The sequence below is a fragment of the Aphelocoma coerulescens genome, chromosome 8 (genome assembly GCF_041296385.1).
Source record: "Aphelocoma coerulescens isolate FSJ_1873_10779 chromosome 8, UR_Acoe_1.0, whole genome shotgun sequence".
In the NCBI taxonomy this organism is placed as follows: domain Eukaryota; kingdom Metazoa; phylum Chordata; class Aves; order Passeriformes; family Corvidae; genus Aphelocoma; species Aphelocoma coerulescens.
In genome coordinates, this window is record NC_091022.1 from 7,424,581 (window position 1) to 7,438,728 (window position 14,148).

At 39.9% G+C, this 14,148-nt stretch overlaps 1 protein-coding gene across 1 annotated transcript; it reads left to right on the forward strand.

Annotated features, from left to right (window-relative positions):
* Positions 1 to 7,097: 7,097 nt before the first annotated feature.
* On the forward strand, positions 7,098 to 10,492 carry LOC138113829 (14 kDa phosphohistidine phosphatase-like). The gene is made up of 3 exons (XM_069022650.1): positions 7,098 to 7,286; positions 7,691 to 7,815; positions 10,156 to 10,492. The coding sequence occupies exons 1-3, from the start codon at positions 7,106 to 7,108 to the stop codon at positions 10,246 to 10,248; spliced, it is 399 nt and encodes a 132-aa protein (XP_068878751.1). The 5' UTR covers positions 7,098 to 7,105; the 3' UTR covers positions 10,249 to 10,492.
* The last annotated feature ends 3,656 nt before the right edge of the window (positions 10,493 to 14,148 follow it).

Sequence of the window (14,148 nt, forward strand, 5' to 3'; positions counted from 1 at the left end):
GGTTTAAGGCACAAATTTTCCCTGAGGTCCAGATGGGAAGAAAAGATAATTTCCGAAAACATACTCATCCCTCAGCCTCTGTGTCTGATTAAGTGTGAATAAGGTAGGCAATGCAACTGCTACAAAGACGCTGGAATTTCTCAAGCTGCCTAAGGCAGTCTCCACTCTGTCTGGAGTGGAACCCCAGGAGTCAGAAAATCTTATCTCCACTTCTCATTTCGGGAATTCTGATGTGACTCATAGTGCTCAATTTCCTCCAAACAGGCAAAAAATATACATTGAAGAATCTAACCTGAAGTCAGGGGTCACTTGCACTGGCCAGGTATGATTCAGAGCATTGAAACATGAAACAGAGCCAAGGAGCAGAGGAAACAGCAACTCACACCTTGAGTTAAGATAAAAGCAGGACACCTTAACATCACACACTGGCTGCCTGCAGTTGCAGGTGGAACTGATCCCGTGCAGAACTTGATTATTTCTAGTTCCACTGTTGGAAATCATGGCAGAGAAGCTCTTGGAGCTTTGTCACCCTTCATGTACACATAGAAAGAATAAGTATATAATGCATGCATTGACCGTTCATTTACTATCCAGGTCTGTTCCACAGCCCCATGGTCTCAACAGGGGAGATGTCCCAGAAGTGACACTGACGGGGATGCTGGCTCTGACAAACAGAACATTTACAGCTTTTGGCAAGTGGAAGGAGTGAAAGCAAGTTTCAGGATTAGGAGATTAAGCAGGTGGCTGATAATGTAAAAGTGGTCATCATGAGATCGGTTTTTTGTTTTGCAGATTCTTTGCATAGCTTCTGCCTAGCTCTGTTCCAATAAAATATTGATTTGGCTTATCAGAGAGCATGTGAGCTTATCATCAGCATTGAAGTGCTGACATGACCTACAATTCTTCATGTACGGTATCATGAAGGAGCGGCTACAAAAAGGAGGAAGAGGCAGTAGTTTAACTTCCTTACTTATGCATCTCACCAGGAGTTTATGAATTCCAAGCTTCAGGTCTGTTCTCTTCAGTGCTCAAGTCAGCTTCAGGTACATCATTTTTATACATCAATTGACACAGTATTTAATATGTTTGAGTCCTTAACTAAAGCAGTATTCAACAACAGTCATTAAATATAGCATTCATTGTAACAAATACAACAATCGGTAAAGGTCCATCACCAAAACTACTGGAATTCTGTGGAATGAGATCTTGCCACTGGGTCTGAAATCTGAGATCTTCAAGGCAGAAGACTAAAGCACAAGGAACATCTGCATAGCACTGAGAAGTAAAACCTGACCCAAGAACAGCCATCAAAGGTGCATCGTTCTTATTAGTCATTCTTTTTCTCAGTCAATAGACCATGAGAGAGCAGAAGTTCTTGAATTAAGGACTCTTTCAGGAGCTTTTTTTTGCCACAACCATACCATCTATGAATTATTCAAAGAAAGAAATTTATTTCCATCAGCTGGATAGGTAAGTACTTTTTAGGACAGGCATTTTTAACACAAGATAATTAGTGAAGTGTACTTTAATTACTGCATATAATTGTTGTTTCAAGAACAAAGAACTCATCACTAACATTGAAAGTAATGGTGTTAAATTACTTAATTTTATCACTTCCTGGACAAGAAAATCCCAACAAACCAGCACCACAAGGTTTTTTTAAGTTCCAGTTAACTGGTACCAAGATAATTAGGACTTCCCTTTTTACCAGAGCTAGAAAACAATACTTTAACTTTTCCAGTGAAGATTTTGCTCTTCCAACCCTTTTAGATTTCTTGACTCATCAAGGAAGGATGAGTCCGTCACCTATCCTGATATTGTTGCACTTTTATGTTTCAGCCCAAAAAACAATCCACAAAGTCAGTTTTCTCAAGTGCTGAGCATGTACCCCACCCCACAGACCCTGTTAATAACCCTTCACATAAAGAGCTGTCAAGCACTTGAACAGCCTGCCCAGGGAACTGGCGGAGTCACCATCTCTGGAGATATTTAGATGCTTAGGAATTTGGCAGTGTTAGGTTTCTATTTGCATTCTGATCTTACGAGGCTTTTCCAAAGTAAGTGACTGATTCTGTGATTCTGTATTTATCCTTCCTGGTACATACAAGTTGTGGTTTTTTCCTCTAATTTATCAATAGCCATTTACTCATCATTTGTAGTCACATGATTGCAATTAGTAGCAGAGTTTGGTTATTTGGCCCACAGAAGTAATATTACTTTCATAACAGGTATTGTATCAGCAGGAAGAGAAGGAATTGCCATTTATCATCAATAAAATAATACTTGGCCTGCATACATCATTTTTACTTCAGGCAGTTAAGAGCTCAGTTCATCTGTGCTTCTAAGCTACAAAATCCCCACAATGGGGGTACATAAATACAGTGCGGAAGCTACCCTACTCTCAAAATAAAATGAAAGATCCAGATTTATGCCCACCCAAAGATAAGTAAATTAGGAGTGCAGTTGCTCTATACCCTCTAGAGTTAAAGACAGACAAACGTTTATCTAATTTATATCCAGGATTATGCTAGTAAGACTTCATACCATTACATTCCCCATCCATCATCTTCATTCTGATTTTTTTTTAGGAGCTGCAATCCCAACACCATGACAAAGGAAGGACATTGTTTCCCTGCTGAGTGCCTCCAGCCCTAAATCCACCAATCAAAACCCCCTCATATCTCTACTCCATTAATGCAAATTTGTGAGCTCATCTTGAAGAAAAGCAGTTGAAAGGCCCTTCTATTCGGAATGTCACATATCCTGCATAAATGAACTCTGATCAATTAAACAGCTCATTCACACTGTTTGTCTCTGCAGACCACAAAGGAACAGCTGGGCCTCGGGAATCATCACCTGCACACTGCTTCCATCATGCCCCCAACATATGGTGCAAGGCACGGACACCAAGAGCAGGGAAGGACAACCAAAGGACAGCAGAGCCCTGGTAACAAACCTGGAGAGCTGTTTCATTGAATAAGGGGAATCTGGGCCTGTTCAGTGTTCTCTCACTTCAAACATTAACAATCCTGTGACACGCAGGTGATATTTAAGGTCATTCAGAAGGAGAGCCAGGAGAATGACACCTCCTGGTAGGAAACTCTAGGCTTTTAAAAGGATAGATACATGCCATCAAGTCCCTTCTAAAGAAATACCTCTCCAGGAGCCTATTAGAAATTTGTGTTTAAACCTGGGGAAGAGGAAGCAGATAGGAAGGCTCAGAAAAGTAAAGAAGGTGCTTAGAAAAGTAAGAAGGTACTCAGAAGTTTTCTGTATATAAACAGATACAGCTGGTACAAAAAACCCAGATGGATAAAAAAAACCACCTCTGAGTAAATGTAGACCCAGAAATTAGAGGGTGTTTTTAGCCAGAAGAGCAATGGGGTTATAAAACTGCTTCCTATGTGGAGCGAAACAAAACTTGGTTTTCCTCAGATCTTGCTCAATTTCTGAAAGGGATCATAGGGGACCATTATTCATGAAAGCAAGGTATGAAGGGCCCAGAAGAGGCCCTTCACAATCCAGCATGCTGGAGGTTGGTCTGGATTCCTAAACTTTGGTGCACAGACCAAGCCTCTGGATCCTGGACTGATTATATACATACACAGATCCCAAAGATGTTGATCCCAAGAGAGATAATGTTATTACCCTGCCTTTGTTCTGGCTTTTTTGCTAACCTGAGGAACTGCTAATCAACAATTGTAGAAGAAGAATCTTTATTAAATCCTATTAAATTGGGTGGGCCAAGCAGCAAAGAAGAACCTGTGATCTTTGATGCCCATGATAGAATTTACAACAGTGCATTTCCTTTGCACAAGTGTATTAGGCATTCTCCTGCTCAACTCTGGGGTAACTCCCCCTCTGGAATAAAAAAAAAATTGCAAGTACAGCTAAAAATTAGCCTTCAATTTACTTTCTCTGTTGTGTGAAGGTTACACACGATGGAAAGCACCTACTTCAAAGTCCTTTCCTTAATATTTTCCTGTAATACAAGCACGGGCTAAATGTATCCTTACCTCTTGTGCTCTCTGTCAGAGAGCTCAATAAAAGGAGAAATTTATACACCTGGACAGCAAAATGATTGCTTCCCTTTCCTGACTCTAGTAGCCTGGATTGATCCAATGGCTTGAGCGAATCTAATGTTGAGTTTCACTGCAGCACCATGTATAACTTAACATATTTGCATAATAATAACATGCCTTTTCTAGTCACTTGCCATTCAGAGGTTAAATAGGAAAATAAATGTAGATGTTTTGACATTAAGATACTCCTCACAGGATCTGATGATAGGAAGGACATAAAACAATTTTTAGTCATTTGGGTGCAGTCCAAATCCTGCAAGCCATAATGCAAAACAAGACCCAAATAATGTTTCTTAGGATTCCACTGCAAAGAGACAAGATGTCACTTGACCAAATAAATAAAAACCCCCTTAATTTTTCAGAAAATAGTGCCAAGCTTACTGCCCCAGTTAGCCATGAGTAAGCCCATGACAAAAGGAAAGTCCCGCCATGCAGTTTTGTTGGAGACAGGCTGTGCCTGGTTGAAGACCCCTGTCACCCCACGCCATCCTCTCTGTACCCCTGAGGCCCACAAAGTGACGCACAAACAATTCCCACCAACAGCGGGGAATTTTTGTCTGCAGCCTAAAAGCCAACAGGAAGCTCCTATACCTGGGCATGGCATAGGAAACTACTCTTGGGTAAGATGGATGCTGGGGAAGAGAAAAACATTAAAGAAAACAGGACAAAGCTCTGCTCTATTACTAAGTCACAAATTTATCTGCTCAAATTCATGTTGGGTGAAGCCTGATGCCTGCCCTCCTTGTTGAGTGCAAATTCCTTTCAAGTTTAGCTTCTAAGGTATGCCACAAGTATTTCCTTTGCCATCCTTACAGCTATTGTTTGTTGCTAGTTCCTTCCGCGCATCATAACTGAAAGGGGGCAATAAAGGTTTCCACAGGCACACAACAGGTTGCTGTGCTTGAGGAAATGAAGCAGCCCATTCCAGTGAAAAAGACAGAGCTCATGCAAACAAACAACTTCCACAACACTTTCTTAATACAGGATAAATAAGAACATGAGATATTTGGGTAGATTGGTAAACAAAGTAATCAAGGAATAAGCTAAATACACAACACCAACCAAAATAAAAAAAGACCTTGCTAGATTAGTAAAGGCAAACTTAAAGGACTAATCCTACCAGCCTTTACCACTAGATAAAGCAAGTTTACACAACCACCTCAACTCCACGTGACTCTCCAAGCTGTATTATCATAACTAGGCACAGATTTTATCACTTTCTCTGCCTGCCTTGAAAATCCTGAGCAGCTGAGGTAGGAGGCTTGATTTCTACTTAAAGCCCTTCACACCTCTTTACCCCTTAAAATTTAGTTAGTAAGGATTCAGCTTCCTAGGTCTCTGGGTTTTTTTCTTCCCAGTATGACTGCTACTCTGTGCACAGATAAGGTAACTAACAAGAGTCTCTGAAATAACAAAATGCTTGCATTTGCTAATTAAGATTTATTAGAGTTAAAAACGTAGCTTAGGAAACAACTTTAGTTTTAAATTAACAAGTTTCAAAATAGTCTAACCAAGCCCCAATTTACATTTATCTCTGTAGTACTTCTAAATACTGTATTTAGATTATATGTACTCTTCCTCTGTTTTACTGGTATTTTCCATTAATTTTATCTTAATTTTTACAGCATATTGTTTGTGTATTCAGGTGAAGTATTTAATGCTAGTTTTAGGTTATAAAACTATTATTGATGGAGAAATTCATGTCAACAATAGCTTAATATTTGTATGCACAAAAAGAATAAAATAGTTCAGTTAAAAGCGATCTACAATATAACTTTAAAATGTAGTTATGTTGAAGTTTATTTATGTAAATGTTCTGAAGTTTTTTGAAAAATTTTTAGTCTTTAATATATGAAAATTCCCTGATTTTGGAGTAAACATTTGAAACAAGACTATGCTCTTATTTCAGCACTGCGTGAAAGCAATTATTTTTCCTTTGGTAAATATTATAGGTTTAGTCCTCAGTGAAGTGGTAACAAGGCGGGATAGCTTTAAACAGAAAGAAAATAGGTTTAGATTGGATATGGGGAAGAAGTTCTTCACTGTGAATGTGGTGAGGCTCTGGCACATGTTGCCCAGAGAAGCTGTGGATGCCCCATCCCTGGAAGTGTTCAAGGCCAGGCTGGACAGGACTTGCAGCAACCTGAGATAGTGGAAAGTGTCCCTGCCCATAGCAGGGGTTAGTAATAAATGGTCTTTAAAGTCCCTTCCAACCAAAACCATTCTGTGATTCTAAAAATTATTCATTCTAACATTTGTGACTTTATGATCAATTTCTGTGGGGCTTGCCTAAATCATCAAGTGCACCTATAAAATAAGGCAACCATAAGTTAAATTTGTATTTCTTATTCAGCATCAGTGAAATGTAACCTACAGAATACTGACTATCAAACCTACCAGGCTCTCCATGACTCTCTTCCCTGGCACAAACACCTTGTTTTGCAAGGTGCTCTCTACAAAGTTCCAGCTTGAGGACAAGTGGAGAGGAGGCCGCAGTTGCAAAGGGAGGGATGCAGGATAAGAGCTCTCGAAAGGGCATTTTAGTGTTAGAGGCAGTGGTCAACTCCTGCTCTTGTAGTCTATGCAAAATACCTTGTTTCTCTGCTTTTGGTACCTTGATGCTCACAGAGGAGCAAGTAAAAGCAGAGCTTTATTTCCATGAGGGCTTCTGTCAGGCGGAGATCTTGAGGCTCAGATGACCTCAGTCCAAGTCAGAAGTTAATATATTAATTACATTGGTTTAATACTTCTCTTGACTTGGGGATTTGTTGTCAGACTACATAACAGAACTACCAGAGAAACAGTCATTGACTTCTTTTTAAGTAGACGCTGCGCTGCTACTTTTAAAGCTGGATGTGGTTACCAAGGCAAGAGTGATCCGTATATGTGTTGTTTTGCAACTGACATAGCGATATAAGTTGGCATGTTTTTATCGGCGGGCACCTTGAGGGAGCCACGCAGCCGATCCCCTCGTCCCCTCACGGTGAGCTGCCGCCCACAGCCCGTCCCCCCTCACGGCCGCCATGGCGCCCGCCCCGCCCCCACTGCCTTGCGGCCTCCGCGCCGGCAGAGCCATGGCGGCCGTGCGGGACGTGGCGATCGACCCCGAGGGCACCTTCAAGTACATCCTGGTGCGCCTGCAGCGCCCGGGCGGCGGCGAGCAGCGGGACATTGTCCGCGGCACCAAGGCGGCCGAGTTCCACAGTGCGTGACAGCGCGCGGGGGCGAGCGGACAGCGGTCGGAGCGGGGCCCCTCGGGTGCGGGACGCGGCCCCCGGCGAGTCTAAGACGGAGCGGGAGCCCCGGCCTGAGTAGCTCAAAAGTCCCCTTTTCCCCACTTTCTACGTCCCCCGTGTGATATGAAAACTGGGCCAATATATTTCAGGTGCCATTTCTGAACCCAGTCAACCTCATTTTGGAGAACGGTATGTTCTAGCTAAGTGAAAAACTAAAGGACTTTAACTGCAGCCTCTGAAGAGAAACCTCCCTCTCTTCTAGCTGAAAGAAGGGATCTGCGGGAAAATAAGTAGAAAGTAGTTAAAAACGAGTTCCAGACTATGTAATGCCTAGTGCCTGTTCTAATGGCTCTCACCATTCTTCTTGTGCAGATCATATATTTGAAAAAGTAAATCCGGAGATGGAAAAGCTGGGATATGAGTGCAAGTGCCTTGGAGGAGGAAAAATTGAACATAATAGCAAAGACAAGAAAATTAGGGTATTTGGACTCTCAACAGTAAGTGCATCTCTCAAGCAACCCTTCAAATGCTTCTGTCTCTGATGCTCTGGGATTTTTGGTTAATAGCATGGTGGCTTTTGGCAATTTGCATCATATTGTAAACATTAACTGGAAAATTTGCCTGCCTCTTGTGTGAGATAGATTAGAAAAACAATAGTTTTAGGGCAGGAGACCAATAAGATAACATTGCTGTTACTCAGCATTAGGTTAAGTTAGAATTAAGACTAAAAATGGAAGTTGGCATCTCTTGACTCAGAATCTTTTAGTCTTACTGCTAGAGCAGGAATAGCTCATTTGTAGCCACAGGGGCTTGATCCAGCTAGTGTATGATCTTTATCTGCCAATAAAAATGTTGGTTGGTAGTGACCAGCTATATTGTGAATGTCATTCTGTGTATGTGTTGGGTGAGAAGGGTAGATACAGTTTAGGTGTGGTAAATTTTTAGTAGGTGAAGATGTAGTAATGCATTCTGTGGGAATAAAAGTAGCATTTTTGTTACCTCTTATTGTTCTGTTTAAATTCAGTTCCTTTAGGTAAGACTCAGGAAATGGTCAGAATTTCTCTCATTTAGGGAGTGTGCTATAGTCTATTTCTGGTATTGCTTAGTGATGAAGCTTAGCTGTTTCTGTAGTAACAACTGGGTAAAGATTCTAAGCTTCTAAAGGAGACAAGAAGAAAATAGTTCAATCAAGTTAATTTAATTTTCTATAGAAGTGATGGTTGCTTCAAATCTGCCTGCCTTTGATGAGGAGTGAAGATTGGGCCTTGAATGTCTTAAGCAGTTTCAAATGTTGATGCTGGTTTTCTTCCAGGATGACTTGTGCCACCTGGAATTGTAAGGAGGGAAAAACCAAAACCAAACCCCTTAACATCTGTGTGGGGTGGGAAGGCAGTGTATAATGCTTATTATACTAAATTCTCCTGATGGTTGGTTTGCATTGTGATTGCATTTTTAGGTGAGACTTGACACCTGTATTACTAATCTAGCTGCCAAGTTAAGTGTTAGAGGCAGTGGTCAACTCTTGCAGTCTGAGAAATACACTTTGTTTCTCTGCTTTTGGTGCCTTGATGCTCACAGAGGAGCAGCAGGTAAAAGCAGACTTTTATTGCCATGAGGGCTTCTCTCAGGAAGAGATCCCAAGGCTCAGATGACCTCAGTCCCAGGTCAGAAGTTAAAATATTAATTGCATTGGTTTAATGCTTCTTTTGACTTGAAGGTTTGTTGACAGAGAACTACCTTGGGGTTTTATGGAAACCAGAGAAATAGTCACTGACTTCTTTTGAAGCTGTGCTGCTATTTACAAGGCTGGATGGGGTCTTCAAAGTGCTTGCCAAGGCAAGAGTGAGCTGTGGATATGTTGCTTTCCAACTGACATAACTATATTATCTGTTATTTTTGAAAAGCTTGCATTTTATAATGCATCAGCTTTAACCTTTACAGTTTAAATGCTTGTTTATCTAAGCTCTTCTTCTTTGGGGCTGAGTTACTGATGAAGAGTATGTTTTGTTTGATAGTACGACCTTGGGCTCTTTTTTCAGTCTAAGTAAACTTTCATGTGAAATATTATGGGAAAAAAACAACCGGTAAATCACAGATTTCTATCAGTACACTGCACTGTAGTGCAGTAAAGGCTTTTTCAGGGAGAAAGTTGTGTAGTTCTGAAATAAGAAATCAAGATAACTCTGATCATGTAAGACAATAATGGAAAGGCCACTTCGACCACAACTGCCACAGTTTCAGTGGAAGAGTAACACTGTGATCAGTGATTTTTTAAAATGAGGGTTAAAAATCACATGGGTCATCTGACCTTCCCTTAGCTTGGAGGTGTAATGGCTGAAGAGCACAGATACTTAAAATTGTGCTATTATCAACTAAGGCAAGATTGAAAATAAATAAAACATGAAGACTGTGATTTCTTTAGTGGCCAGAATAGCGCTCAAATGATGACACTTGTTTGCTTATTCCCTTTTCCTTCAGCTGAGCCACATCAGCTGTTTGTATGCTCACACATTAAAGTGGGTCAACATTCAATAAATATGGTGGCTGAGGGGTTGGGAACATTGTAAAACAAGCTTTCTGCTGGAGAAATTATGTGGAAAATGCATTCTCTATTATTTGAGATTGCTTGACCCCATCTCATTTATTTTCTAGAACTTGAATTTGGGTAGCAGGGGGGAGTTGGAGAGGATGAAAGAAAAATAAAACATGATACTGCAAGAATAACTTTTTTAGAACTTTTATTTGATTTGCATGTGAACAACTTGTGTTGATAAGAACTGAATGGTTCTGAAGACTTACTGTCCATGTTCAGTAAGCTTTTTTTTTTTGTCTTGCAGGGCTATGGAAAAGCAGATCACTCAGTGACTGTAGAGATACTAAAGAAAGAGTATACAGATTATGAAATTACATGGTCAGATGACAAGAAATAAACTTGTGAACACAACAAGCAGTTCAAACCTGGTAACTGTGAGCAGTACTTTGATAAATAAAATTTAATGTGTGTTCTATGTATGTAACCATAAATCTTGAGTAACTGGACTCTGCTGTAATTTATAATATGGTTGGTAATCCCCAGATATATCTTATTTTTCAGATCACTCCTTCATGCAAGCCTTTTTACTCTCCTTTTAATGTGCCATTTAATTAAACACTTCCACACTCTAGTTTATTTCATCCAGTCCAATTGTACTGATCTATTGTAGGATACCTGAGGGTTTACTATCAACTTCAAACATCATCGGACCAAACCTGTTCACTGGTCTTTTGACGACAGTGTTTCCAGTTTTTTTATTATTTTTTAGACTTTTCATCTTTCTTCTCCACATCTAAAAAAATTGGTGTGGAGGATGGGGTTGACTGTTACAGTTCTTCACCAATGATCCAAATCTTTGATTTACTCCATGGTTTTGAAAACTTAGTATTTTACAGAAGTAATGGTCAAAATATTTGATGTTCCTCTAAGATCCTTCCCGATGACTGATGGCAATGTCAAATTCTGCCAATGCTGCTTTCATTCTGATTCCCCTGCACTACTTTTATTTGTGTGAATTTAATAATACTTTTTTTCTTTTTGTTTTCCTAGCAATAATTACGTTATAGTAAAGTACCTCCTCAGTACACCTAGGCAGTGTCTGAATTAACTAATATCACCATCCTGTTGTGGCAGGATGTTGCTTTTTGCTTGTTGTGAAATTACTTGCTACAATTTTCACTTCTTTGATTTCATGATAGTTTTAATTCATTTGTGGATTTATTGACTTGCTGTCTTGAAGGCTTGCTGACTTCAAGAGGTATTTGTATACAAATTCTAGTTTTTCCCTTTCCTGTGGTTCCTACTGCACTTATCCACCAGTATCTGGTGGTATAGAGAAGCTTTTTCTTTTCAATGTGCAAGTGACTCTTACAGTACAAACCAGGAAATCTGAGAGACTAGGCCAGTTTCTATCTGCTGTTACTGTCTTCTTACAGCTGTGATCCATCTTAAGCCACCTTTCTGTGGCTTTGTTTTGGTTAGGTGGAGAGGAATTTTCTTTTCTCATCCTCAAACCTTTCAGTCCAGTCCTCATTAGAAGAGTTCCAGGGGTCTCCATCCCAATAATCTCCAGGGAGACGGATCTCCTGAACCTGGTGCTGCAGGTCTCTTGGTTGGCACCTGCTTCCCCCCACTTGCAGCCTGGATTTTCCCCTCCAGCACCCTTGCCTGCTTTTGCATGTGCTCTTTGTGCTTTTGAGTTCTTGTGCAATGGTTGTCTGGCTGCACTGCTTCAACTACCATGGTAATGACTGCAGGCTTGATTTCAGAACACAATTTAATGCTTGTGTGCCTAATAACCCAGAATAGCATACAAGTCAGTAACCTGCAAATTGGGCACTTCCCAGTTCCATTATCATGGGCTTTTTTTCCCCTAAGCTTTAGTAAAATAACTGTAATTGCCAGTATACAAACCTGGATTTTAAATAGCCTCATTTCCCAAAACTGGCAAATAGTCTTCAAATGGAAGTCATCAGTTAGGAATAGCTGTGTTAAAACAAACAAGCCTTTGAATTTTGTTTCCTGGGGTATTTAATGAGTGATTTTAATCTTTGTCTCCACAATACTTACAGGAAAGACATAATTTAGACCGGATTTCTTATTGTAATGACTCGTTCAAAATGTGTGAGGTAATGGCATAAGGGGAGAAAAAAAGTGATGATTTGGAGTGAGCTGATCAAAATTGAGTTACCAGCTTATCTCTACCTTATACTTCTTCATAGAAGAAGGATTTTAATGTGTCATCAAAAAAATACTCTGAGGGACCTCCCAGTTCATTTACTTAGTGCAATGTCATTTGGGACAATTTAATTTCCCTGGTCATTAACTAATATGTACAAGTGTTACAAAGGAGTGAAAAATTTATTCTCTTCCAGTTTGTGAAGAGAAGCAGGACACTGGTCACTAGGGTGGTGAGGATTTCTCAGTTCGAGAAAGGCTATTGGTGTTTCAACAACTTCAAGTAATACTAATTTCCCTAATCTATGTTAAGACTAAGTATTGAATTCTCTTTCCTCTCAGCATATAGCTGCTGAATTCTAAGAACAGAACTCATAGAATATGGAAATCCCAATGCTAATTTTGCTGATTTCACCTGAGAAAAAAGTATCCTTCATCTTCTCATCATATTCTGAAATGGAAGGCTAATTATACTGTGTGGGGTTACCTGTTTTGCAGGTGTGCAAACACTGAGATCGTGGCTCTGCCATTCTTCCTTTGAAGTCATAAATATTCTGATTCGGTATTTGCACAAATTCAGCTATGTTTGAGCAAAATACTGAGCGAAGACATAGTAATTAAACCAAAGATGGTGAGTTTGATAGTGGAATATTATCAAGAGGAAATACTATAGTTGAATATTGTAAGCACCTTCATTTATTCATCAAAAAGTAAATTAGATTCTTGTTCTTAACCATATTCTTTGTCATAGTGGCCAGTGTTTCTTATTACTTCAGGTATGGTTCTCTGAAACTGCACTAGACCTAGCAGGTGTAGAACAACCTATTCAGTGCAAACCATAATTTGTCTTATGACTGAGTTTGAAAAATGACAAATGGTAATCCATTTGTTTCCAGCTTTTCTGCTTTGACCAAAAAAAAAAAAAAAAACGCTGTTAACAGTACCTTCTTGATTTGCCAAAGCTAAAACTTTTTTTGTTCCTCAGGCTGTAGTCAGCAGTTATTGTCAATAAGTTTCAGAGTTGGTGCAGAAAAATTCCAAAGCAGAGTGATGGTCATGGCAAAACTGATTTTTTTCCTCCCTCTCCTGCCCTATGAAAGGGCAAGTTCAGTAGTTTCCAAAGCATCCCTTTAAAATAGTCTGAAACAGTAGTTAAGGCTCTCCTGTAAAGTACAGGAAATCCTTTACAACTGTCTTAATAGCACCAGGATCAAAATAGGAACCTTGGGGTTTCAGCATCTTCAGTGATGGAAACTTGCTGCCATAATTAAAGTGATTTAGATCACTGCTGTAATAAGTTTCTTTCCATCCCATCAGATTGCTGTTCCTTCTGCTCTACACTGAGTATCCTTGCATCCAATTTACTGCAGTGGCCGCTGTCTCCAAGTCTCTATTTCTGCAGGGGCACCTGATAAAGCAGTGCATGATGACATAAGCTGTGTAATAGCTTCTTGTCTGGTTTTGGCTAAGACAAAACATGCAGTGGATTTTCTTTCTTTCATTGAGTTGCTGGTGACAGCACTCAAGACCAGGTTTTGTAGTTCTTCAGGTTTGTTTGCATTTTTGGTAAGGCAATTTCTTCAGCAACATCACTATCTTCAGCTGATGAAAGTGCCTTGTATGCAGGCTTTTCTGAGTGCTTTCTGTCCTGCCAAACTGCTGTGAAAAGATTGAAGAGGTGTGGATGTTCAGTAGTACCCCCAGCAAACTTTGAAAATGGGACAGTTAATTTATGGAAAAATCTTGTTAAAACAGTACAGCAATCTAATTAAAGTCCTATTTAATAGCAAAGTTTATCTCCTTTTCCAGTTGTCTCCTAAAGCTCAGTTCTATCATCCTCCAGTATTTCATTTGTAGGCTTGTTGGTTAGCTGGCATAAGGAGCTTATTTTTGGGTAGAATATTCTTTCAAGTTAGCTTTTAAACCAGTGTGGCTTTTTCTAATTCCTTGGCAAAATTTTCTTAGCCTCTGTCAGAATCTGAATGTGAAAATTCACAGACCACAGTAGTAAGTATTGTGTTACACTTTTAAAAAGGCTTGAAAAAGTCATGTGTGCATTACACATGGAAGTATTACATGGACTTCTGAGATCCCCAGCAGGGTAGAACAAAAGTGATAA